The 24920-nt window shown below is 62.1% G+C and overlaps 1 protein-coding gene across 1 annotated transcript in view; it reads right to left on the bottom strand.

Annotated features, from left to right (window-relative positions):
- Phf21b (PHD finger protein 21B) overlaps positions 1 to 24488 on the bottom strand; it is a 42511-nt gene extending 18023 nt beyond the window's left edge. Inside the window, exons 1-2 of the mRNA XM_048339839.1 lie at positions 24395 to 24488; positions 23551 to 23616 (exon numbers count right to left, since the gene is read on the bottom strand). Of these exons, the coding sequence (XP_048195796.1) occupies positions 23551 to 23616; positions 24395 to 24448 (120 nt within the window). The 5' untranslated portion in view covers positions 24449 to 24488. The remainder of the gene's footprint in view (positions 1 to 23550; positions 23617 to 24394) is intronic.
- Between the last annotated feature and the right edge of the window lie 432 nt (positions 24489 to 24920).

Genomic DNA, 24920 nt, shown 5'->3' with positions numbered 1-24920 from the left:
GAAGAGGCGATGCTCAAATCAGCTCTTAGGAGAGCCAAGGCGGGCTGGGAAGGTGGCTTAGAGGTAGAGGGCGTGCCTAGTTTGCATGAAGCCCTGGGTTCGATTCCTCATCACCACATAAATGGAAAAGGCCAGAAGTGGCGCTGTGGCTCAGGAGGTAGAGTGCTAGCCTTGAGCAAAAAAGAAGCCAGGGACAGTGCTCAGGCCCTGAGTTCAAACCCCAGGACGACAGAGACAGAGAGAGAGAGAGAGAGAGAGAGAAAGAGAGAGAGAGAGAGAGAGAGGGCGCGTCAAGAGACAGGGCCATCAGGAGAGGCAGGTAAGGACAACCCAGAGGCAGGACAGGCAGCAGGCGTACCAGACACAGACGTTCCAGATGCAATGACAGGAGGTCCGGGGAGAGGCTGTGTCAGAGACCTGAGCCCAGGCTGCCCCATCCTGGGTCAGGGCGTCATACACACAGGCGGTGGGAGCTGCCGCCACTGCCCTCCGCCCGCGGGCACCGCGTGACTCTGTAAACACCGTGCATTTGGAAGAACTGCCAGGCCCCAGAGTGATGTGTTCACCGCTCCACATACGCAAACTGCCAGTCCACGCTGCACAAAATCCCACAGCCAACCCTCGGTGGGGGTTTTGAGAGCTGAGCAAACGCAGCGCCGCTGGCTGACCTCTCCTTGGCCAGTGCTCACGTGTGCAAATCAGGCCGGGAGTCAGAGGAGAGAGAAAGACGTATCTTCTTCCCACGCCGGCTCTGCAGCTCCGGGCAGAGCTGCCGGGGGTGACGGTGATCTGGGCCTCACCGGACCACGGTGGCACACGGAGATTGAGATGTGTCGGCGAATGGCCCGGAGTTCTCTGTTATCAGAAGTCTCCGTCGTGTAGCGCTGCTCAGCACCCAATTCTGAGCACGCAGATCAAAGGAGAACGCGAATCAGCAAGGCGACGGCCTAGGATTTAACGCCAGGCGGGTCCTCAGAGACCTCCCTGCGGTCCTCGCTCCTCCCCCAGTCTGGCCAGCTACCCCGGCGGGCTGATCCCCTCCGCTCTGCCTACCCAGGCTTCCCCTGCCCCCGACCCAGGGAGGGCCTTCAAGAGCCAAGACTTCTCCTCGTCCTGCACACCCGGCCGCCTGCTCCCCGGGGACCGGGGTCAGGGGTCCCAGCACCTGCCTGGCCTTGGCCGCCTCCTCTGGCCTCCATCAGGCCGCGCTGGGGGTGGGTGGGGCACAGTGGGGCTCGGGGTCAGCTCCAACCAGGCTAAAGCGTGCGTGTGACACAGGCCACAGTCGTGGCACCCTTCGAGCCACCAGGTGCCAATGGGCAGGACTGGACAGGTGGCCGGCCCGCCTCTCTCCCCCCCCCAGCCCTCTCCACCCCCTCCTCCCCCTCCTCCTGCCCTGCAGAGGGCTGCCAGGGAGGAGGTGCTCGGTGCTGTCCATGGTGCTGACCCCGTGAGGCTCTCCACCCCACCGCGGGCGCCACTCCCACTGCGCCCAGGAGAGGGCGCCAGTCCATTTCCCCTCGTTTCCAGATTTGTCTACTGGACACAAACAAAAACAGGGTCTTTGTGCTCCCTGAGGGGAAGAAAGGCAAATTACAACTCGCGTTTCACAATTCCCACAGCTGGCTTTCCTCACTGTGGACCTGTTCTGTCTGGTCGGAAACTTGCAGAACTTCTTCCTCAGAGTGGCCAGCTGGGCCTGGCCTGGGCATGGAACCCTGGGCATGGAGCCCTCGGCATGGGCCCTGGGCATGGAGCCCTGGGCATGGATCCCTGAGCATGGAGCCCTCAGAATGGGCCCTGGGCATGGAGCCCTGAGCATGGAGCCCTGAACATGGAGCCCTCAGCATGGAGCCCTCAGCACGGGCCCTGGGCATGGAGCCCTCGGCATGGAGCCCTGGACAGGGAGCCCTCGACAAGGATCCTGGGCATGGAACCCTTGGCATGGAGCCCTAAGCATGGATCTTGGGCATGGAGCCCTCAGCATGGAACTTGGGCATAGATCTTGGGCATGGAGCCTTCGGCATGGAGCCCTGAGCACGGGGATCTTGGGCATAGAGCCCTGAGCACGGAGCCCTTGGCATGGAGCCCTGAGCATGGATCTTGGGCATGGAGCCCTTGGCATTGAGCCCTGAGCACAGAGCCCTCGGCATGGAGCCCTGAGCATGGATCTTGGGCATGGAGCCCTTGGCATTGAGCCCTGAGCACAGAGCCCTCGGCATGGAGCCCTGAGCATGGATCTTGGGCATGGAGCCCTCAGCACGGAGCCCTCGGCATGGAGCCCTGAACATGGATCTTGGGCATGGATCTTGGGCATGGAGCCCTGAGCATGGATCTTGGGCATGGAGCCCTGAGCACGGAGCCCTTGGCACGGATCTTGGGCATGGAGCCCTGAGCATGGAGCCCTCGGCACAGATGCATCAACATGAACCCTGGGCACAGAACCCTCAGCATCGGCCCTCGGCACGGGCCCTGGGCACGGAGCCTTGGGCACAGGTGCCCAGCATGGAGCCTTCAGCATGAGCCCCGGGCACAGGACGTGCACATGGAGCCCCACATTGGACACGGAAGCCCACACTCAGGCCCGCAGGTCACATTCAACGAGAAGGAAACGAGCGTTCCCACGGCAGGCAACCACTGCCGGTTGTATTTGTCACTCCTGCGTGTCACCATGCGTGTATGTCTAAAAAGTGTTGGGCATCCGCTTGGCATTGAGGGGGCAGTCCTGACAGGCCGCCTCTTCTCCAGCCCTGGGGCTACATGGCTGTTAGCCACTCCTACCCCCTCCCGGGTCCGGAACCGGAAAGGCGGCTCTAACCAGGCCCGCCTCCCGTCTTGGAGCATGCACGTGTGTGTGTCAAAAAGGTGCCGGGACGGACCCAATGGGGCGGTCCTGTGGGCTGTGATCTCCGCCCCTGGGGGAAGTTCTGTGACATCACTGTGATGGACAGCTCAGGTAACCTGTCACTAGCGTCTAGCTAGCCACTCCAGATCCCTCCCCTTCCTGCCGCCATTACTGTCATAGAATCCCCTCCCCTGATTAAATCGGGAGGAGCAGCTTTCGTTCCTGTGTCCTCTTTTAAGCTCAGTGGGTGGGCGGGCGGGTGTCATCGCGTCTACACACGATCCAAGGCTTTCACGTAGGGCCGCGCCCCAGCTTTTCCACCCGCGGGACGGGGCGGAACACGCGCGAGGGTGAAAGGGTCCTACAAAAAAGGACCCTTCTGTTTTGCACTTTATGTCAACAGAATTACAAATAATTCTTCGGCAACTTCCTTTCTGGGCTCAACTCCGTATCCCTAAGACTCACGGTTGCGATGTCCCAGAACTCGGGCCTTCCCTGCCACGGCTGCCCACACAGCGTGCCCAGGCCTCTCCGGCCCTGCCGTCCCGGAGAGCTGGGCCCCTCTGCTGTGTGGACTCCCCCTGGCTCCTCACCCCGCAGGACTCCTCGGGGTAGACGCCTTCCAGGGGCTCTGGCCACGGGACGTGCACCTCCGAGAGGCTGCATGAGAGGACTCCGCGTCTCCTTGGCTCTCCAAGCTTCCACCACCAGTACTCGTGGGCTCACCAGCCTGGCACTGCCGTGGTTCTACGTGGCGTGCTCAGAGGGGATGAGCTGGAATCCCTGTGGCTTTCATCCGTGGACACTGGAGAGGCTGGGCATATATCTTGTCACCTGTGGGCCCACTCGCCCTTCACCCCTCTTGGAAGGTCCAGTCCCCTGGCTCTGTTGAAGACTCAAGACCACCAGGTTTCAGTCCAAGGAACAAAGGCGTGTCCCTAGGGGCAGGGTGGGCCAGTGTTTCACATGGACTCTGTGGGTAGCCGCTGAACCTGGAGTTCCCAGGCGAGACAGACCCATGGCTACCCCACGGAGAAAATGCCGGCCAGAGAGGCACCTTCTGGGACAGCAGCCCAGCAAGCAATCATCTCCTGAAGTGGCATGCGCGAGTTCAGAAGGCCTCTCCTCCAGCCGCCAGCACCAGGCAGCCCCAGACTACATTCCCACTCAGAGGAAGACTCGGGGTCCTGTTGTCCCCATCTGCAGCTGTGGGTTCTGAAACATCTCACCACACCCTCGGGGTGCGCCCGTTTTCTGTGCCTGGGTCACTGGAGGAACGAAGGTGTAAATAATGACAAAGGGGGTTATCCTAATTGCATGACCGGAGGCTGGAAGCCCAACAACGCCATCTGCTCCTTGGGGCACTCAGCCCAGGGGACCGGGGTTGGGGTGCAGCCCAAGGCGGGAGCCTGGCTGGGGTGGGTTCAGGTTGAAAGGCAGAGGAAGCTGCAGTGTGACACGCGAGGCGATGGCCACACAGCAGACACCTGCTCAGAAAGGTGCAGGTTGTGTGGACGCTAGCTGGCTTCCTTCTTCTTCCTCCTTGGGCTCCACTTGGGCCCCCAGCCCGAGCACTGGCTGGTGCTGCCCACCCTCACGGCGGCCTTCCCTTTCCTTTGCCGTCCCACGTGCCGGTCGTCTCTGGACACGCCTCAAGAGGCGCACCCCGCGGTGCCCTCCCAGCCCAGCTTCTCCCCACCCAGTCACGCGGACGGTCAAGGCGAACCACGAGAGCGCTCTTTCTTTTTTTTCTAATTGGAGTGAAATCTGCATGACACCACGTAACTTTCCAAAGCAGTAGCCGTTAGTACATCTCTTCTTCCTGCTTTCTAAGCATCTCCCCTCCTGGGGCGGGGGTGGGGGGTGACCCTCCAGGCCCCATCCAGAAGGCTGGGGGTTGGGGGACAGTAGCATCCTGGGTGGGTCCTCATCTGTTTGCAGTTGCTTAGGAGACCGAGGTAACACGTTCGCATGTGATCCCGGGTCCTCACGCCTCCCAGGTATGAAGACAGCAGCTTTGCGGGGCGACCGGGACCACAAAATGAGACCCAAAGTGTCCTAGCTGCTGGCCAGAGCCACGTCTCGGGGGAGGGGCCCAGTGAACCTGAGTGAGCATGGGGGGGGCGGGTCATACAGATCTAGGAGAGACAAAGGGCACAGGAGGAGTTAGTTCTGTCGCTGTCAATGACAGAGGGCCGGCCCCCAGACACCCAAATGTCACCAAGTCACCACACACACACACCTCTTGCCAGTGACTAAGACCTCAGACCTCACCGCCATGGGGCCGGCGGCCGGGGCCCCAGGGAGCCGAGTCCCTCACAAGGGTAAGGCACCCTCTCAGCTTTGCCGGGGACCAGAAGCCACATCTGCCACCCACACTGCACCCAGAGTCATCAGCACGGCTAATTGCCACTAATTGTAATACCGTTTCTGTCTTGCCGCTCATACGTTTAGACTTGCTAATCAAATCAGGCCGTTCCACCTTGCCGCGCTGCCTTCGAACAAACAGCTCTGCAGAAGAAGAAACAAGTAACACCTCGGCTTTGTTACTGTCCCTGCAGAGACGCGGGAAGGGAACTCTGCCGCCAAGCCACAGAAGACACCTAAGGAAGAGCCGGCCTGGAAGGACAGAAGCTTCCCATCCGACTGAGACACAGGGGAAGAGACCTGAAGTCTGCCTGGACCACCATCTGCTCCTCCCCCTCCTCCCTCCCTGCACCCCCTGGCTGGGCCAGCAGCTCCGTCTCTGACCCTGTGACCCGGGAGCATGCTCTTTCCCTCATCAAGGCAGGGCGCCCCCCCCCCTCCCGTGTGCCTTAGGCTGGCTCTGAGCATGCCTAGCGCAGGCCCCCGGCTTCTGATCCGTGTGTCCGGAACCCCTCCCAAGGCCTGGCAGGCAGGAGGGGCACAAGAAGGCTTGGCTCAGCGAGCCACAGCCTCAGGATCACACAAACTCTTCTCAGCAGAGGAGCCGCCGGCAGCCTGGGACCGGTATTTGTGAGACTGACGTGTCCAAGGCAGGCCTGCCCTGCACCTGCCCCCCCCCCCCGAATGTGGGGCGGGACTGGTACCCGCCACGGCCACGGGGGGGGGGGGGGGCCAGGGAAGACGGATGACAGCAATGGCCAGGGCACTCTGCTCAAGGACACACTAGAGTGGGTCTAAGAACTCCAGTACGGAAACTGACAAAGGGTTGGCCATGAATGCACGCAACTTAGTACTCGGAGTGCGTCCGTTACTATGGCAATCTTGCTGAGGACTGACGTACCCGCACACCCAGGGCTGTGCTGCCCACGGGTGACAGCCCGCCCCGCACGCCCCCGGCTCCCCGTGCCTGGGCCAACGCCGACTCCCAATCGCCCAGCCGGGAGAGGGTGGACACAGCCCTGGACAGGGGCCCAGGTCCTCACGGGCTCGAGCTGGAGCAAGGCACGTCCCCTCTTGGCGACCTGGCCCGAGAGAGGAACTCTGGCATGCTGGCCATCTGCCCCGCTTCTCCGTGCCAGCTCTCGGATCTACTTCTTGCGTGGCTCACGTCTGTGCGTGAACGAGTAAGACAACGTGGCGGCCTTCCCGAGGCTGGCCCGGGAGAGGGTGGCGGGAGGGAGTCAGTGCTGAGCACCCACGCAGAGCGGCAGACACAGGCTCCCCTCCACCTCCACAGCCCCGCGAGCTCCCGGTCAAGGGGCCCGAGATGGGAGGAGCCCCCTCCAGAGCACCCGGCCGCCAGCTGGTCCTGACAATGCCAGCCAAGCCCATGTCCTGCTCACTGCTCCCCAGGGCCACCGACACCACGTGGCCACACGCCACGTGTGCACAGATCCACAAAGGCAGCGCCATCTGGGCCCCGAGCTTGGGCTGAAGACACCTATGTCATTTCTGTACTTTTTTTGGGGGGGGGCAGTTCTGGGGGTTTGGACTCAGGGCCTGAGCACTGTCCCTGGCTTCCTTTTGCCAAAGGCTAGCACTCTGCCACTTGAGCCACAGCGCCACTTCTGGCCGTTTTCTATATATGTGGTGCTGAGGAATCGAACCCAGGGCTTCAAGTATGCAAGGCGAGCACTCTTGCCACTAGGCCATATTCCCAACCCATTTCTGTACTTTTGTGTTAAGGAAAAAAGATAGAAGAAATGTTCTAAAGTCCAAGAAAACCCAATACAGGGGGCTGGGAATATGGCCTAGTGGTAAAGTGCTCACCTCATATACATGAAGCCCTGGGTTCAATTCCTCAGCACCACATATATAGAAAAAGCCAGAAGTGGCGCTGTGGCTCAAGTAGCAGAGTGCTAGCCTTGAGCAAAAAGAAGCCAGGGACAGTGCTCAGGCCCTGAGTCCACATCCCAGGACTGGCAAAAAAAAAAAAACAAATGAAGTTAAAAAAAAAAAAGAAGAAGAAAAGAAAACCCAGTATAGATGAGCAGAACCAGCCACACATCAATTCCATAAAACAGAGCACAGAATCTCGTCCCCACTCTGCCCCATGCTGTCTTCCCGCTGTCCAGTCACAGGACTGAAGTCAACACGGCCTCTGAGTTTCAATAAAACCACTCACGTCTGCATGGCCCCTTACAGCCTGCAAGGAGATTACTGAGGAAAGTCAGATGCAAGAGGATTCCCTGCCTCACCTGGGGGGGGGGGCGGGGCGGGGGGCACTCCAAGGACCTGGAGCTAGGTCCCTTCCACATTCCAATCTTCTTTCCTAGCTGTAGTAAGGCATGAGAGCCATCACTCTTGCCACCGCCGCCATGATCCATGACCATCACCACCATCACTAGCATCGCCACCACCATGACCCTCACACCGCCGTCACCTCGCCACCACCCTGAACACCACCGCCGTCACCGCCCCGACGGTCACCATGACCACCAGCCCATCAGCACCGTCACCACGATCACAGCCATCGGGATTCACCACCACCACCACCACCTCCACTGCCAGCATCACAAGATGTGGAAGGTCCAGCAAGGACTGGCCAGTGTGACCTCTCTTAACCTCTCGCTCAGAGCCGAACCGAGCTCCAGGGCCTCCAGAGTCTCCCGGAAACATGTGACACAAAACTGCAGCCCTGTGGCCAGGGTGGAGCCTCTGACTTCCTAAGGCCTGGGCAGAGGATGTCCCCCAGGGGTGCAGGGGCAGGTGTCAAGGAGAGGGGCAGCCCGGGGGGTGCAGAGGCGGGCGTTAAGGACAGGGCCCGGGGTGCGCAGACCTCAAGGAGCCAGTGTTGCAGGGCCCTGAGCACCTCCCGGACCTTGGCAGCTCGGAGTTTGCTTGACAGAACTCTGTCACAGAATGTCACTAAGTAGGGGAAAGGAAGTGCCTGATTCATAATGCTTATCTGTATCTATATTCTGCTCCATGGTTCGTCACTTTAATTTGTGGGGCGGGGGAATGATTTACTGTTATTTTTTCATGGAAGGCTTTGTTTTTCGAGAAAACTCACACGCAGAGTGCATTCTATTCCTTTTATTGCCACCTAGACCCTCAGCGTGTCACCAAGTGACTTTCCAAGCTTTTTGCTTCTCCTTTCCGTATACACGCTCACATGCACGCATATGCGCAGGCGTACGCTTGCTCGCGCGCGCGCACACACACACACACACACACACACAGGGTAGTGTCTCAGGGCCACAGGTCACCGCAACGACACTGACAGTGTCTAAGACACCTCACGCTCACTAGGACAAGTCTGCTCCAGACACACACAGACACCCACATCACCACTACCACCTCCCCTGCACTGGTGAGGATACCCAAGGGCCTAATTTCCCACAAAGCAGCAAAGCTAAGACTGGCAAGTTCTAGCTCCTAGTGTGTTAAGAAGCTGCACTGAAAGCTGGGTGCTGGTGGCTCACGCCTGTCATCCTAGCTATTCAGGAGGATGGGATCTGAGGATCTCAATTCAAAGCCAACCTGGGCAGGAAAGTCCATGAGACTCTTATCTCCAATGAACCTCCAGGAAACCAGCAGTGGGGCTGTGGCTCCAGTGGTAGAGCGCCAGCCTTGAGCAAAAGAGCTCGGAGATAACGGCCAGGCCCAGAGTTCAAGCACTATGATCAACAACAACGAAAAAGAAGCTGCATTGAGGGTTTGGAGGCATGGCTCAGGTGGTAGAGCGCCAACTAATGAGCGAAAGCGAGCATCAGACAGCAAGTTCAAGTCCCCCTGAAGAATTTTAAAAGCTGTGTACCAGCGGCTTGTATCTATAATCCTGGAGATTGAAGAGGCTGAAGGCTGCAGTTTAGAGCCAGTCCAGGCAGGAAGGGCAACAGGACCATCTGTAAAATAACCAGGAAAAAAAAAAGGCAGGGATGGAAGGGTGACTCAAGTGGTGGAGTGCCAGCCATGAGCAAGACAGCTGAGGGCAAGGCGCTGAGTTCAAATCCCAGTACCACCACCACCACCACACGCACACACACACACGCCCCCCAATGGGGGGGAGAGAATGATGAAAGGCTGGCACCCATCACGATGTAATCTGGTAAGTACAACTACTTAAAAAATGTAACTTGAAAAAACCTTTCAGAAATTCTCAGTCTCTGCTTCCTCCGCTACCTGCCACCATGAGTCACCAGCCTCACAGGGACACCAACCCTAGGAAGTCGTTAGTAATTGGTGACTGCCACCACCGCCACTGATGTTCACACTACCATCACCGCCGCCGCCACTGTCACAACACGACCCATCATGACCACCGTCACCACCAGAGCCACAACAGACCTCACCATCCCAATCACTCATCGCTGTAACCAAGACCAGAGTTACCATCACAACCATTATCGCCGTCAAAACCGACACCCGCAACACCATCCGCTCACCACCGCCACCCCCCTTCCCCCCACGATCCAGTCCAAGTGAATCCCCAGGTCCCTTTTCAAGGGGACCGAGGGTGATCGAGGTCTTGTTCAAACAAAGCCAGAGGGCAGCCCAGCAGGGGGACTGCCCTGGGCAAAGGCCCAGTGGCCATCAGTGCTCCAGACAGCCAGGAGACGGTTGGGAGATGAAGCTGAAGAAATCCAGGACCGTTTGTTCACTTCAGCCATCTCTCTCCCGTTCACCCTCGAGCCAGTGAGCCCCAGATGTCCGCGAGGTCCACACTCGCAGTGATCCCCAGAAGGGGCGAATGGGGGAGGTCGGGCATGCGGGGGGGGGGGGGGCAGCCTGGGCACAGGGCTCTGCCGCTCAAGCTGTCGCTTGGATGAGAGGGAAGGAGACATTTGGAACAGCTGCAGTAGGTGACAAGGGAGGCGAGAGAGTCGGGGACAGCATTCGAGCACATGGACCTCAGAAAAATAACCCTGGCAATAAATAGTGCAGACACCAGATGCCTCTGCACCGAGGAGCAGGGAAGTCACAGTAGAGGCGACTGGGAAGCTGATCCCACCCCGCCTTCCACCCTGGGCCCCGCCCTCACTGCGACCCCGCCCCCACCATGGCCCCCCGAGAGCTGACACCGAGGAGAGTTAGCCAGCTCAGGGCTCTGGGTAGGGAAAGTCAGAGCAGAGCACCGGGGCTAGCACCTCTCCCGTCCGTCCGTCCATCGTCTTCTCCATACGCAGAAGGAGAGCAGCTCAGTGGACACCTGGACAGGTGTGTCCACAGACCTAAGCGGCCATGGCCGGCCATGAGCCGCGTTTCCTGCCTGGCCATTCCTGTCGTTCCTTCCGTGAGGAGGCGCTCCCTGTCCCCAAAGCAAGGCCACTCCAGCCCTGGCGTGACCACACCGACTTCTTGGGAGGGCCATGTGGTTCTGACGTGGGTCAGATTCCTTCTCTGCCTGACAGCTGACGGGGGGAGGAGGAGGAAGCACAAGCTTGCCAGCCTTCACCTCCAGCTTTCTCACTGGTGCCCGGAGGCCTCTCACCGCAGCACCCGACGCGGGAGCCGCTGCGACTCCGGGTGCCGAGGAGAAGCCTCTGGGGACCTGCTCACTCCCGTGACGCGCAAGGAGGACCAATCACAGGCATCAGCAAACGCCACCACCCATCCAGCGCATACCTGTAGCGGGCACGCAGGGTTATGGCGGGGGGTGAAGGGAGGCGCTTCTCAGGGCGCACTGCGGGAGCCCGGGAGCAGAGCCACTCCCTCTGTGTCCACTTCCCCCAACCACCCCGGCTCCCCCGGCCTGGGTCCACAGGACAGCCCCGGCCGCCACCCCCGGCTCCCCCGGCCTCGGGTCCACAGGACAGCCCCGGCCGCCGCCCCGGCTCCCCAGCTCCCGCCTGGGTCCACAGGACAGCCCCGGCCGCCACCCCGACTCCCCCGGCCTGGGTCCACAGGACAGCCCCGGCCGCCACCCCCGGCTCCCCCGGCCTCGGGTCCACAGGACAGCCCCGGCCGCCGCCCCGGCTCCCCAGCTCCCGCCTGGGTCCACAGGACAGCCCCGGCCGCCACCCCGACTCCCCCGGCCTGGGTCCACAGGACAGCCCCCGGCCGCCACCCCCCGGCTCCCCCGGCCTGGGTCCACAGGACAGCCCCGGCCGCCACCCCCGGCTCCCGCCTGGGTCCACAGGACAGCCCCGGCCGCCACCCCAGCTCCCCAGCTCCCCCCTGGGTCCACAGGACAGCCCCGGCTGCCACCCCGGCTCCCCCCTGGGTCCACAGGACAGCCCCGCCCGCCACCCCCAGCTCCCCCGGCCTCGGGTCCACAGGACAGCCCCGCCCGCCACCCCCGGCTCCCCGGCTCCCCCCTGGGTCCACAGGACAGCCCCGGCCACCACCCCCCGGCTCCCGCCTGGGTCCACAGGACAGCCCCGGCCGCCACACCAGCCAGGGCACAGGCAGCAACCTGGGAGGACAGCGCACTTCCTCGCACCTGGGTCCTCGCACCGTCCTGGTAGGCAGGTCCTTGTCACAGCCACCTCCCCGAGGAGGAAACTGAGGCCGCGCATGGTCTGAAGCCACCCACCTGGCGCCCTGGAAGCTGGCCTCTCCCGGGGAGCCTGTGGTCCTCCCCGCAGGTCCACCAGCCAGGAGGAAGCTGCGCGCCACCCAGAGCTGCCTGCCCCCGGGTCTCCCCTGCTTCTGCACCGCCGCCTTCCTCACGCCCGAGTGGAAAGCCCGGCCGCGGGCCCAGGCTGGCCGCCCTGGAAATAAACAGCCCCCCCACCAGCCAACTCCTCCGGTGAGGCTGGCAGCGGGCGTAGCGCGGCGGGTTTCCGGGGTGTTCCTGCTGCAGTACTTACACCAAGTGGTAACGGGTGCGGAAACCCAGCCCCGCCGCACCCACGGTGGAGGGGGCTCGGGGATGCGTCCGCCTCAGCACTTCCGTGGGGAGCCCAGCCACGGGGGGGGGGGGCGCGCTGTGGGGGGCACACACGCACACCCGTGGCCCTGCACGCTGGGCGCGGCCCCTCCTGCCACGCCGGCCTGAGCCCCCCTGCGATCTCAGAATGGGCCGTCCTTGGACATGGGGCCTGCACTGACGCAGTCGGCTGGGTGGAGGACATACTGGATCAGGGTCGCCCCTAAATCCAACGGCGAGGAAAGGCACAGGGGGCAGACGGCAGTGAGACGGGAGCGGAGCACCCACAAGCCAAAGGACACTGGGGCCCCCAAAGCCCAAGGGGAAGGAGAGAACCTTCTAGAACCTTCCGAGGGAGGAGGCGGGGCTCTGCGGGCACGCTGACGTGACGCCGGGCTGTAGGGACTGTGAGGACGCGCGTCGGGTGTGCCGCTGGTTTACACCCTCCGCCTGGGCTCCGGGGAGGAGGCAGCTGGCAGAGGTCTGCAGCCTCGCGGGCAGGCGGGCCGGGGGGGTGTCCCCAGTCCGTCACCCCCAGGAGCCCCTCAGTCACGGGTCCCACATTCCGGCTGCTGAGGCAAGAGGCACGCACGTCCCCACTGTGTGGGCCACATCCAAGTGGCTGTCATTGGAAGAACAATCCAGCAGAGCCGGGGCGAGAGTGAACGGCACAGGACAGCAGCCGGACGCCAGCCCGCGTCTCCCGGGCGCAGGCCCTGTCCCCTCCACCCGGCGCCTCCAGCTGACCGGGCCCCACACCCAGTACTGAACAAGGCCAAAGCAAAGCAAATGGTCTCTGGAAAGCGGGCACAAGCATTGCTGGGGTGGGGGGAGCTATGGGGGGGATAAACTGCGCCAGGCCTGCAGTCACACCAGGAGGTAATAAAATGTGTTGCTAAGATACAAGTGACAAAGAAGTTCATTAAAGGACACTTCAGACCGGCTGTCAGACTTCCTCCTTCCGAGGCAGGTACGGACCCTCGTGTTTATAATTAGGTCTACGGTACGCGACATTCAGGTCCACTCAGCACACTCATAAACTAACTTCATTGAGACCCGGGTGCGGGGAGGCGCGGAGGGACTGTTTCATTTGAAGAAATACGCGTGTGCCCCCCTTGCTCGCCTCAATGAGGGAGAAGCGCCCGAGAAGAGCCCATGGCGCTCTCGTTACGTGATCAACTATTTTCCCCTCGTGGAATCTCATACTGGGACTGTGGAATGGCTAAACCTTGGAACCTAGAATCTTCTGAAGCCTCGTGTCGCTGGTCTGTGAATCTTGGGGCTCATTACAGACACGGAGCACCCCCGTACCTCCTTAGCACAGCAGGGTCTGAGCAACCCAGAACCTCCTCGGCATGGAAAGGGTGTAGCCACCCCAGATCTCCCAGCCTGGCAGGGCCCAGGCACCTCAGAATCCCGTCACGGGCCTGGTGCCCCGTGAGAGGCCGTCACAGTAGCTGCTACCTGGGGACGAGACGCGAGGGAGATTGCTAGTGGGTCACAAGCGAGGTCACGCCGCAGGGCCGTCATGGACACAAGCCCAGAAGAGGCACGAGACGCTGCTGAGGGGTCAGATGTCAGCCGGGCCGCTGGGCCTGGCGATGACAGACAGACAGACACACAGCCCTGCAGGACTGCGCCTCCGGCCAGAGTCACTGGGGAAGCTGTGCTCCGCTCCCTCCCCCTCCCTCACTGGCCAGGCCCCCCCCCCCCCCCCCAAGCCTCAGAGCCCTCAAACATCTCAGGGTTTCTGAAGCCAGAACCTCAGTATCCGGGCAAAGCAACCCAGGTCGGATGCCTATGGGGGCTACTTCAACTGCGGGGGGGGGGGGGGCAGAGGGGGCCTGGTGGGTGGAGTGGTGCTCACCGCCAGCCCACCTCCCACCCCAGCACGGCCGCCGCCTCCCCCGCCCACAGGGGGCTCACTGGCCTCTTACCGCCCTCCACCACCCAAGGCCTGGCCTCCGCCACGCTCACCCACCCTCCTCCAGCCACAACGGCCTCCAGCAGACACCGGCTCTGCCCTCTGCCCGCCATATACACGTCTCCCCAGAGAACCGCAGAGTCCACGCGCCCACCGGTGCCGGCCGGGGCGCCGATGCTGCCACGCGCCCCCATCGCAGGCCCACAGGCTCCTGCCCTCTCTCGCCTACGCTCTGACCCCATGGGAACTGGCCACCCGTGTCCACCCGTGTCTTCAGCGGTCTGCTGAAAGCAGGACCCCCCCAGCACCTATCCCGTCCACGGTGACTGGACCGGTGCCCACAGCTAAGGAAGCCCACCTGTGCCCAGGGCCTGCGGCAGATCGGATTCCTGCTCCTCCAACACCTATTCCCACGCCACACCCGCCTGCCCACATCGCCTGCTTCTCACTCGTGCGGGTTAGCGGTCATCTGCTCCGGGCGCCTAGCAGCCATTCTGGAAGCTCCTGGGATGTGCCCAGTGTCCCAGGCACCGCCCTAGAGCCTCGTGGTCAGCCCGCAGAGGTACTGTGCGGCACCCAGAACTTCCCTCCGGGAGGCTGACCCCCCCACCCAGGACAACACACAGAAAACCCAGCCCACAGAACCCTCCTGTGGAAACAGACACGGCTCCTCTGAGGCCACAGAACGGCCGGTGGGGACTGGGTCATTGGGCTGGTTCCGGCCCCTAGGGGTAAATCTTAGGCCTCTTATGCCCTTTGGTTCTCTCTCATCCAATGCGGCATGGTCAGCTCTAGGCCATCAGCTGAATCCGGGGACTCTGTGGAGACACAGATCCTCGATTTCCATCCCAAACCTAGACCCCCATGTCAGCAGGGATCACACCACGCTAAGGAAACCAAAAGCAGCCAGGTGTCTGTCGTCACTAAGGAGCCGAGGTCAGCCCGGCACAGGAGGCTCACGTCTGACATCCTAGCTACTCAGGAGCCTGAGATGAGGATCACAGTTTGAAGCCAACCAGGGCAGGAACATCCAGGAGACTCTTTATTTCCAGTGAATCACAGAAAAGGCCAGAAGTGGTACTGTGGTTCAAGGGGTAGAGTGCCCGCCTTGAGCAAAGCTCAGGGACAGAGCCTAGGCCTGAAGTTCAAGCTGCAGGACTGGCCAAAAAAAAGAGCCAAGGTTGTCTCTCCCTTCCCATGGCAATCTGTGGGCCGTGCCACTTCTGCTGCCTTGTCACAGGTTAGCAGGAACAGGAAGAGCAGAGGAGCAGCGAGCCCACTGTCAGCCCTACCTGAGACCAGCCCCCCTCTGGCCCGCCCCAGGTACGCTCCCGCAGGCCGAGGGTCTGACACTGCCCGGGATAACACGCTACCACCGCCTCCCTGGGTGAATGCGCCGCTTTACCATGACAAGACCGCGGCAGGCACCAGGCCAAGGGACGGAAAGAACAAAGCGCAGAGTGCCGAGGAGCGGAGGCCGGCGGGCCGGCCATCGGCAGCCAGAGGCTGGAGGCAGAAGGAAGCCGCATCAGCAGTTTCTCCCCACACCCAAGGTGGTGCTGCCCCACAATTAGGAACCGCTAGGAGGAAAAAAGAAAAAAAAAAAAAAAACTGTCGCAGAAGCACATTCTTCCTTTGAAGAACAGAGGCTGTTTCAAAATGAGAAGATAATCCTGAAATTAAATCCTCCGTCACAACCGTCAAAGGAGAGTGCATCAGAGGGGGGGCTCGGCCTCCCCGGTCCTGCAGGCGGGGCATCTAGGCCACAGCCCCCCCTCCTGTCCCTTCCCTCTTGTCCCAGGCTGACACGGGGCCCCCAGCCCGCTAGGGTGGCCACCAGGCGAGGAGGAGATGTCACCCGCAGAAAGTTCTGCATATCCTCTAGTGAGGGAAATCCCTGCCGTGATAGCCATGCCACCAATTCACCTGGGGCCATCCCTGGTACAGGGTTCCTTCCACGTTAACTGTGTGTGTGTGTGTGTGCGTGTGTGCTCACACACACACGTGCATGGGCTGGCACTGGGGCTGGCACTCAGGGCCTGGATACTGTCCCTTAGCTTTTGCATTCAAAGCTCGTGCTCCACTTGAACCACAGCTCCACTTCGGGTTTTTTGGTGGTTAATTGGAGGTAAGAGCCTGGCTGGCTTTGAACCTCGATCCTCAGAGCTCACTCTCCTGAGTAGCTAGGATTACAAGTGTGAGTCACAGCGCCCTGCTAAACCCAACTTTCTACACCTATAGTACTGTCCTCTCTCCCCTACCAGCCAGCCAGCCGGCCCAGGAGTGAAGCTTCAGCAGCCAGGAAACAGCAGCTCAGAGCTTCTCCGTCTCCAGCCGTGTGATGACAAGTCCCCGAGCCCCGGGGGCTTTGGCTCCTCCTAAACAACCACGTTAACCGCAGACTCCCTCCATACCCAGGGCACCCTGCGGACTGGCCAGACCCAGAGAGCTCAAAGGAGTCAGAGCCCAGGCAAAGCTGAGCGCCCGTCAGGAGAGGACGCCACAGCACACACACACACACACCCAGAGGACACCAGCACTGACTGTGCCACCTCCTTTAGTCCCTGTCACTTCTCCACACTAACCACTGGCTGGGAGCTCTGCTGACTGACCCGAGACTCAGCAATCCCACCTTCCGCCAGCGGGGCTGGCCTCCAGGGGCGGGCTCTGCTCAGGAAGACCTGGTGTAAAACAAGAGCTGAAGTGGCACCTTTCCAGGGGAGAGCTGAGGCTGAACCCCCGCCGGACCCCCACGCCCCCAGAAGGCCTTCCACGGAGGAAGGGAGGAAGGGGCTCAGGACCGGCCACGCGTCTGCGGGGTGGCAGGCAGCGGCTCACGGGGCACCATAAACAGGTGGGGAGCCGGAGGTTTGGTTCCTGAGGAGACGTTAGGAGGAAACCTTGCTCTATCACAGGGTGGGTCACAACCCGGCGGCTCTAATGAGGCGTCCTGGGATTCTCAAAGCTATTATCAGAGGCACCTCATTGGAAAAACTCAGCCTTAATTGAAATTAATTGTACAGATCCGACAGCAGGCGTTTTAAGGGGCTCAGATACGAAAGCGGACTCTGTACTGGGAGAAAAAGACGGCACCGCCAGCACCATGGCCAGCAGCCTTCCCCGGAGGTGGCAGGGGAAAGGTCCCCTCAAGAGCGGGGGAGCAGCCACAGCGCCCCCCCCCGTGGTCACGGCAAGCCTCGCGGGATGGGCACGGGTAGGCCCGCCCCCCTCACCCCCATTTCCCAGGGGCTGGCGGCTTCCTCAGTGATGGTGAAGGAGGAGCGAGGTGAGCCTCGTTACCGACAGGAAGCGGAGCTGGAGGCGCTGGCGTTCCACTACACGGAACATCCCTGGCAAGCCTCCAGACGAGCCATCACCACCTCCATATCCCCGGGGTCCGCTGGGGGCCCCCCAAATGCCCCGCGCCGTTCCCAAGAGGTGTCCACGGCCCCTTGTCAAGTATGAAAAGCAGCTTTAGCGGCAGTGCGGTGCACAGAGCGCTGAACACCCCCGGACTCGGGAGCCGTGTGTGGCCACAGGGCAGTGGGTGGATGGCGAGGGGAAGGGAAGCTTAAATGACTCAGTTCATCATTCACGAAGCTTTAAAGTAGATCTATGTCGTGAATGTCCCCACAAGCGCATGTAACTGGAATCCCAGCTACTCAGGAGGCTGAGATCTGAGGATCACAGTTCAAAGCCAGCCCAGGCAGGAAAGTCTGAGAGACTCTTATCTCCAATTAGGCAGCCAAAAGCTGGAAGTAGAATTGTGGCTCAAGTAGTAGAGCAGAGCACTACCTTGTGCAAAAAATCTGAAGGACAGCATCCAGGCCCTAAGTTGAAGCCCCAGACCAGAAAAAAAAAAATCGCAACTGGTGTGGTACTGTATAACCTCAGTACTCAGAAGGCTGACAAGAGTTCAAGCCAACCTTGTCTACAGAGCAAAACTATGCCTTAAAAATAAGTAGACTTCACTGGGAATATGGCCTAGTGGTAGAGTGCTCGCCTCGTATACATGAAACCCTGGGCTCAATTCCCCAGTAACACATATATAGAAAATGGCCAGAAGTGGCGCTGTGGCTCAAGTGGTAGAGTGCTAGCCTTGAGCAAAAAGAAGGCAGGGACTGTGCTCAGGCCCTGAGTCCAAGGCCCAGAACTGGCCAAAAAATAAAAATAAAAATAAATAAATAGACTTCTCCTTACCTGCTAAATGGTACTGCAGAGCAGAAAAACAGCACTTTCCTGATTCACAAACAGAAACTTCTTTTCATTTTTTGTTTGAGTGTTGTTGTTGGTGGGGGGGGGCTTGTCACGGGGCTTGAACTCAGGGCCTAGATGTCTTCCCTGAGCTTTTTTTGCTCAAGGCCAGTGCCCTGCCACTTGAGGTACAGCCCCACTTCTGGCTTTTTGTTGGCTAATGGGAGATGGACTCATGGACTTTCCTGCCTGCATTAGCTTCGAACCGCAATCTTCAGGTCTTGGCTTCCTGAGCAGCTAGGATTATAGGGGTGAACCAGTGGCGCCCTGCATCTTCCTCTCATTTTAACAGCATAATCCTGGACTGACTTTGGCCTACGCTAGATAGGTTTCGCATATAGTATGATACCTACCAACAGGCATCACTATGAACATATTCACTATTTGTGACCAATGTAACATAACATTGATAAAAAATGAAAATACAACTGATAAGAATATCTAAGTATAAATGTTTTACACACACACACCATCATCCCTGCACAGGTAAGGAAAATCTAGGCGGCCGTGGGCTCTGGGGCTGCCACCTCCTTCGCTCCCTGGAGAATCTGCCCCACCATGGCGGATGATCTGCCTTGTGCGGGGCCTCCGAGCTCAGCCCAGAGCTTAGTGCGTCACCCCGTCTGCCTGCCAGCTCTCCTCCTCCTCATGTGACTGCCCCGGGACCCACCAGCACCCCACCCCTCACCGGTGGGTTCCCCCTTCAGGCCCTTGGCCACCAGCCAACCTCTCCTTCACCTCTGCCTAGCACACCTGACCCCCAAGGGCACATGGCCCAGGAACCTCCTCCAGGAAGCCGCCCTCCGTAGGGACCCAGGCTAAGGTACAGGCAGGTGTTCCCACGGCCCCCCCTCTGAAACCAGCCCTCAGGCTCGCTGAGGGCAGGGAGCTGGCCCTGGTCTGGGCCTGTGGTTTAAATCTTAAATCCCCACCCGCCTCCCAAGGTACAATCCCTGGAACCCTTGGGTCACTGGTGCCGGTCCTCACCCATCAACCTCCGCTGGGAATGCGGGGAGGGGAGAGAGGTGGAACTAGACTAAATGCCAACACACACACACACACACACACACACACACACACACTCAGGAGTTCAAGACGACCAGTGCCCAGCACTCTCAAGGCTGGGAATACTCAGGGCATCAAGGGAGATGCTGAAAAGCAACCCTGAGCTGTGCGCCTAGGCAAGCGCGGGATCCTCACCCCACCTGGGGAGACCAGCCAGCGGGGGGACCACAGGGTTCTCTCCCCAGAGAACGGGAGAACGGAGGGAGCACAGAAGGGGGAGCACTGTGGTGCTGGTCCGATTTTAAGACACCTGCTCTGCAGAAGAGGAGATTCAGTGCCAAAAGGTAGGACACCCCCCCCCCCCCGCCCAACGTCCCCGAACAAGGCAAAGGGCTATACAAAATGCATCCCCTCCAGGCAAAAGAAGAATGCCCGCAGATGCACACCTGCGGCAACGAGCCTGGCCGGTCCAGAACTGGCGGCTCAGGGCTGGGAAACAGCCAGTGAGGACCAGCTTCAGGGTGACAGAAATGCTCTAAAATGGGGGGTGGCGATGGCCGAGGCTGTGCTGTTCCACACTCGTGGAGGGTGCAAGGAGGGGTGAACTGTAGCTTTGCACGGCTGAGTCTGTTTGAAGTAGACTCAGAGGCAGCTTCCGGAACCTTCCGGATAAGGACAGCTCACAGGCCCTGGGAGGGGGGAGGCGCGGGAGAGGAAGGCTGGGAAGAAGGGCTCGGGGAGGGCTTGCCCAGGGTCTGCTACCCCAACCCACGCGCTCTCCCAGGGTGGGAAGCTGTGGGCTGCTCAAGCTGGCCTTGTGTGTGTAGGGACACAGGTGACGCTGCTGCCTCAAGAAGAGGACCAGGAGTGCTCTGCGCAGGAAGGTGACAATCGCCCTTCTGGAGGAGAGCGGGTCTGGGAAAACGGCCTGACAAACAGAACGTCCTTTGATCAGGCGTTGACCGCTGCGGTGGGGGCTTGGGATAAGCCCGCCACCACCACAGTGGGCTTTTCCAGGGACTGATTCAGTGGGGCCTTGTAGGTGGAATCTCCACGGGGTTCGACATGGCCGGTGAGTCACGCAGCAGACGTGATTCAGCCCTGGTGAGCACCACATACAAGAATGCCTCTCAAGAACGCAGATTTCAGCCAGGCTCCAGTGGCTCAAGTCTGTAATCCTAGCTACTCAGGAAGCTGAGATCTGAGGATCATGGTTCAAAGCCAGCCCAGGCAGGAAAGTATGAGACTTACCTCCAGGAAACTACTCAAACCAAGCTGGAAGAGGCGCTGTGGCTCAAGTGGTAGAGCGCTTACCTTAAGCAGAGGAAGCTCAGAGGCTGCACCCAAGCCCGGGGTTCAAGGAAGAAGAAGAGGAGGAAGAAGAGGAAGAGGAGGCAGAGGAGGAAGAAGAGGAAGAAGAAGCAAAGTCCTATGGCAGGTGGTTTTCTGCTAACCCCAAGGCCCACAATGGGGTTAAGACTAAACAGGGAATTCATCTCCTTCTGGCCAACAATCAACTCCTAAGAGTGCTTTAAACACCTGTCACTATTCCTAAAAGTTAAAAAAAAAAATCCCAGTATCAAGGGTATGAGTGGGAAATTGATGGCTGGGAGCTAAAAGACATCGTCCCCCTGCTATCATATCTAACAGGTGGATAACAGGGCCGTCCGTTCATTTTACTATCTCTTCATCACCTGCGCATGCACTTGTAGTTGAAACTGAACCTTTATATCCGATATTGGGCAGGAAGGGTGCAGAAAAGCACCTTTGAAGGTGGAGGTGGCTAAGGTTTTTTCCCCCTACCAGCTCTAGAAAGGAATTCTGCATGCCACTTGGGAGTGAAGGGTTGACACAACTGACACACGAGCTTTTCCACTCACACACCCCAAGTTTGGAGGTATCGAAGCAAAAGCCTCTTCAAAGCCCAGGCTCCATCCAGTCACCTTGGGGCTTGTCCGCTGACCTTTCCCCGCCCAGCCCTGCCAATCACCACCGAAGTCTGCCAAGGAGCAGGAGAGGAGCAAATCTAAGTCCACCCAAGCGACGGGCAGCCTGCAGGGGTGAGCTCTGCACAGGTCCGCAGGGAGGGAGACAGACGCAGGCAGCCCCGTGATTAGCATGCCGAACCAGCCGCGACCCCCCCTCCCCTCCCCTCTCCTCCTTTTACGAGTCCTCCAGTCCTCGTTACCTAAAGTGCCACAAAGAGAAGCGGCAAAGCCACACAGTCGCGGCTACAAAAACGGAAGTTCCCGCACACCGGCTGCTATTCTTAGCCATCGAAAGGAGATGCACTCTGTACAGGGCAGGGAACAAAAGTTTTTCTGCGTCCTTTCTTTCTTTTCCAGCACTCACCCGCGCGCACACACACGCGCACACGCGCGCACACACACACACACAAAGATGGAGGTGCGTTCTTTCTCTCGCAGGCATCCATCCAGAGTTGCACTTCGAGGCAAAGGCAGTAGCCCGGAGGACAGCTCCCTCCCCGGCTGGGTGTTCATCTAAATTCCAGCATGCTGGATAATAAATACGACTCATTTACCACCGTCATAAAACGCCAACAGCCTTGAAACAGTTGCCACAATAGAGAGGGAACCCGGCAACCTAAGCCCCCGACAGCCACTCCAAACAGGACAACTACCGCCACAAAGCCCGCCCGCACGCACGCACTGAGACATTGTTGCCAGGGAGGCGGCGGGTTCCGGGGCTCGGGGGCCCCGGCCGTCCCCGTCCCCGACTCGCGGGCGCGCGGCTTTGGAAGGCAAGTCGCCGCCGTGGTTCCACACAGCGATCCGATCCCCATCCGCGCCGGGCCGCAGGGTCCCCCGGCCCCTCCCCCCGCTCCGAAAATGGCCACGAAGCAATCAAAATGGTAATGCCGGGCCCGGGCGGCCCCTCGCCGGCTCCCCGACGCCGCGCCCCCGCCCCTCCGCCGGGAATGGAAGCTTCCACTCGCGGCCGGGGCTGGGGGGGGTGGGGTGGGGGGCGCGCGGCACCGGCGGGGAGGGGGGAGCGCGCCCGTCCCACGGCCAGCCCAGCCGGGACCCCGGCCATCTTCCTTCCCGACCTCCCTCCACCCCCCCCCGGCCCGCCCCCGGCTCCCGCCCGCCCCCTCCCGCCACTCTTCAACTTTAAAGACGCGACGGGGAGCCGCGCGGCCTCCGCGTTCTCCCTCTCGGGGCGCGGGCACCGGGCCCCGCTCGTCCACGCTCCCGGGAACCCCCACGGAGAGGGGCCGCGGGCGGGGGGGGGGGGTCTGGTGCGGGGAGGGGGGGGCCGGGGCTGTCCAAGTTGGCGCGGGCGGCGGAGCGAAGCCAGCATTCCGGAGGAAGAGCGATCGATGTCGGGGGGGGGGGCGGGGGGGGGGCGCGGCGGAGGGGGGAGGGGCAGGGCCGGAAGGGGGGGCGGGAGAGGAGAGGGAGGGGAGCCGGGGGCGGGGCGGAGGAGGGGCCGCCCCCCGCCGCCTCGGAGCTCCGGGCGCGCCATTGGCTGCTAGGCTCAAAGTTGGGCGCTGGGTGGCGGGCGGGGGCGGGGGGCGGGGCGGGTGGGGAGGGCCCGCGGGAGGGGGCGGGGGGCGGGGCGGGGGCGCGCGGCCCGGGAGCTCCGGCGGCGGCGGCATCTGTTCGTGGTGCTGAAAGCCCGGCGCGCCAGCTCAGCGCAACTCAAGTCACAATGGATCAACTTTTCCTCCCCCGGCGGCCGCGCCTCCCCGCGCGGCAGCCGCTCCGGGGTCCCCACCCCCCCCCTTCAGGCCCCGAGATCAAAGTTGAGGCACCACGGGGGGACCCCCCGGGGGCGACTTCCTTTTGTTCCCCGAGAGCCGGCGTCGGGGTCCGAGAATTAGAAAGTGCAGCGGGCCGAGTGGAGGGGGGGAGGGAGGGAGAGGAGGGGGGCGGCGGCCGGCGCTGGGCCGCGGAACCCAGGAATCGCTCTCCAGGAGTTCGGGGTGCCGGCGCGAACGGCGGCCCCCCCGCGCCCCCCGCCTGTAGGGAAGGGGGCGCCGAGCCCCGGGAATTTCCACGCTCCAAAAACATGTCCACCAACTCAAAATGGACGCCGGGCGCCGGCGCCTCCGAGGGGCCTCCCCCCCCCACCCCGGGCCGCCCCCCGCCCCCCCCCGGCTCGTCCTCTCCGGCCAGGAGGGGGGGCAACTTTGAGGACGGGGGGGGGGTAACCCCGTGGGAGCCCGCGCGGGGCGCCCGGGCCGGCACTTTGCGGGACGCGGCCGAAGTGCCCGGCGCCCCCGGCTCGCCCCGGCCGGCGCGGACGGGCCCAGCTTACTTGCTTGTCGCCGAGCGCGGCGATCCGCGGCTGCCTTTCGTGGAGCTGCTTCTTGAGGTCGCCGTTCTGCGGAGACACGGGGGTGGGGGGGGCGAGGGGGTGGGGGTGAGGGGGGGGACGGTGGGCTCAGGCCTGCGGCTCCCGGGGCCCCCCGCGGGCCGGGCCGGGCCGGCCGCCGCGGCGCCTCCAAGTTTCCCGGGGCCGCGCGTCCCGCCGTGGCGTCGGGGCCGCTTACCTGTGGCTGCCGCCTCATCGGGGCAGCTCGCCGGGCGGGGCGGGGGCCGAGGCCACCCGGCGGCGCGCCCCCGAGCCGTGCAAGTTTGCAGGCCGGGGTGCGAGTGCGTGCGGAGTGTGAGCCGGGGAGGGGGGAGGAACAAAGAGCCAAGTAAACACGGCGAGCCCGTGTCGAGCAAAAGCTCATAAATATTCAAGTCGCGTCCTAATCTCCCCAACACACGCACACACACGCGCGCACACACACCACACACACACACACACGCGCGCACGCCGCCACACCGCCGGGCCCCGGCCGCCACGCCGCCGCGCGCCCCGACAACAATCGACAAAACTACTTTTGCAGACCCGGGGGTGGGGGGGGGGGGAGCCGCCTCCCGGCAGCCCCCGGAGCGACCCAGAGCAGAAGCCCGGCCGGGGTCCCGCCGTGCCCGCACCCCCGGAACTGCACGGGACTGCGCGGGAGGGGGGCGGGGGGGCCCCGGGCTGCGCGCGCACCGCCCCAGCCCCCCGGGCGGGCTCAGGGGGGGGACCCCGCTCCTCCCGGCCCCCCCCAGTCCCAGCCCCAGGGAGCCGGCGGCCGGGGAGGGGGCCCCCCTTCCCCACCTACCTGGCGGCGCGCGAGTTCCACGGCGAGCGCCTCGGGCCGGCTCTGCAGCTCCATCCCGGCAACTTGGGCAGCACTTTGCGCTCACTTTGGCCCGGGCTGCGGAGAAGTTGCGCGGCTCCGGGGGGGCCGGCCGGCCGGCCGGGGGCGGACCGGGCCTCCGGGGGGAGGGGGGGGGGTCGCGAGCCCCCTCCTCCACCACCCAAAGGGAGGGGGGCTGGCGACGGAGTGGGGAAAGCGCCACGGCGCTGAGCCCGCGGTCACCCCAACTCCTCAGGCTTCCCGGTGATCGGCGCCGGGTGTCCGGGCGGCCACCGCAGCCCGGATCATGGCCGCCCACCCCGGCGTCCGGAGCCCCGCGCAGCCCCGCGCGCGCCCCGCCGCCGCCGCCGCGGTCTCCGCCGCCCGCCGGCAGGGACTATATTTCCTCCGCCGCGCGCGCCGGGATCTCGCCAGTCCTCGGCAAAGTTGTGCCTCGGCCCGATGCTAATTCGGCAATGCCCGGATGGAGCGGGCCGGAGCGGCAGGG

Source organism: Perognathus longimembris, chromosome 1 (genome assembly GCF_023159225.1).
Source record: "Perognathus longimembris pacificus isolate PPM17 chromosome 1, ASM2315922v1, whole genome shotgun sequence".
NCBI classification, from domain to species: Eukaryota; Metazoa; Chordata; class Mammalia; order Rodentia; family Heteromyidae; genus Perognathus; species Perognathus longimembris.
The sequence above is the reverse complement of the archived record's forward strand: the minus strand, read 5'-3'. Positions and strand labels throughout refer to the sequence as shown.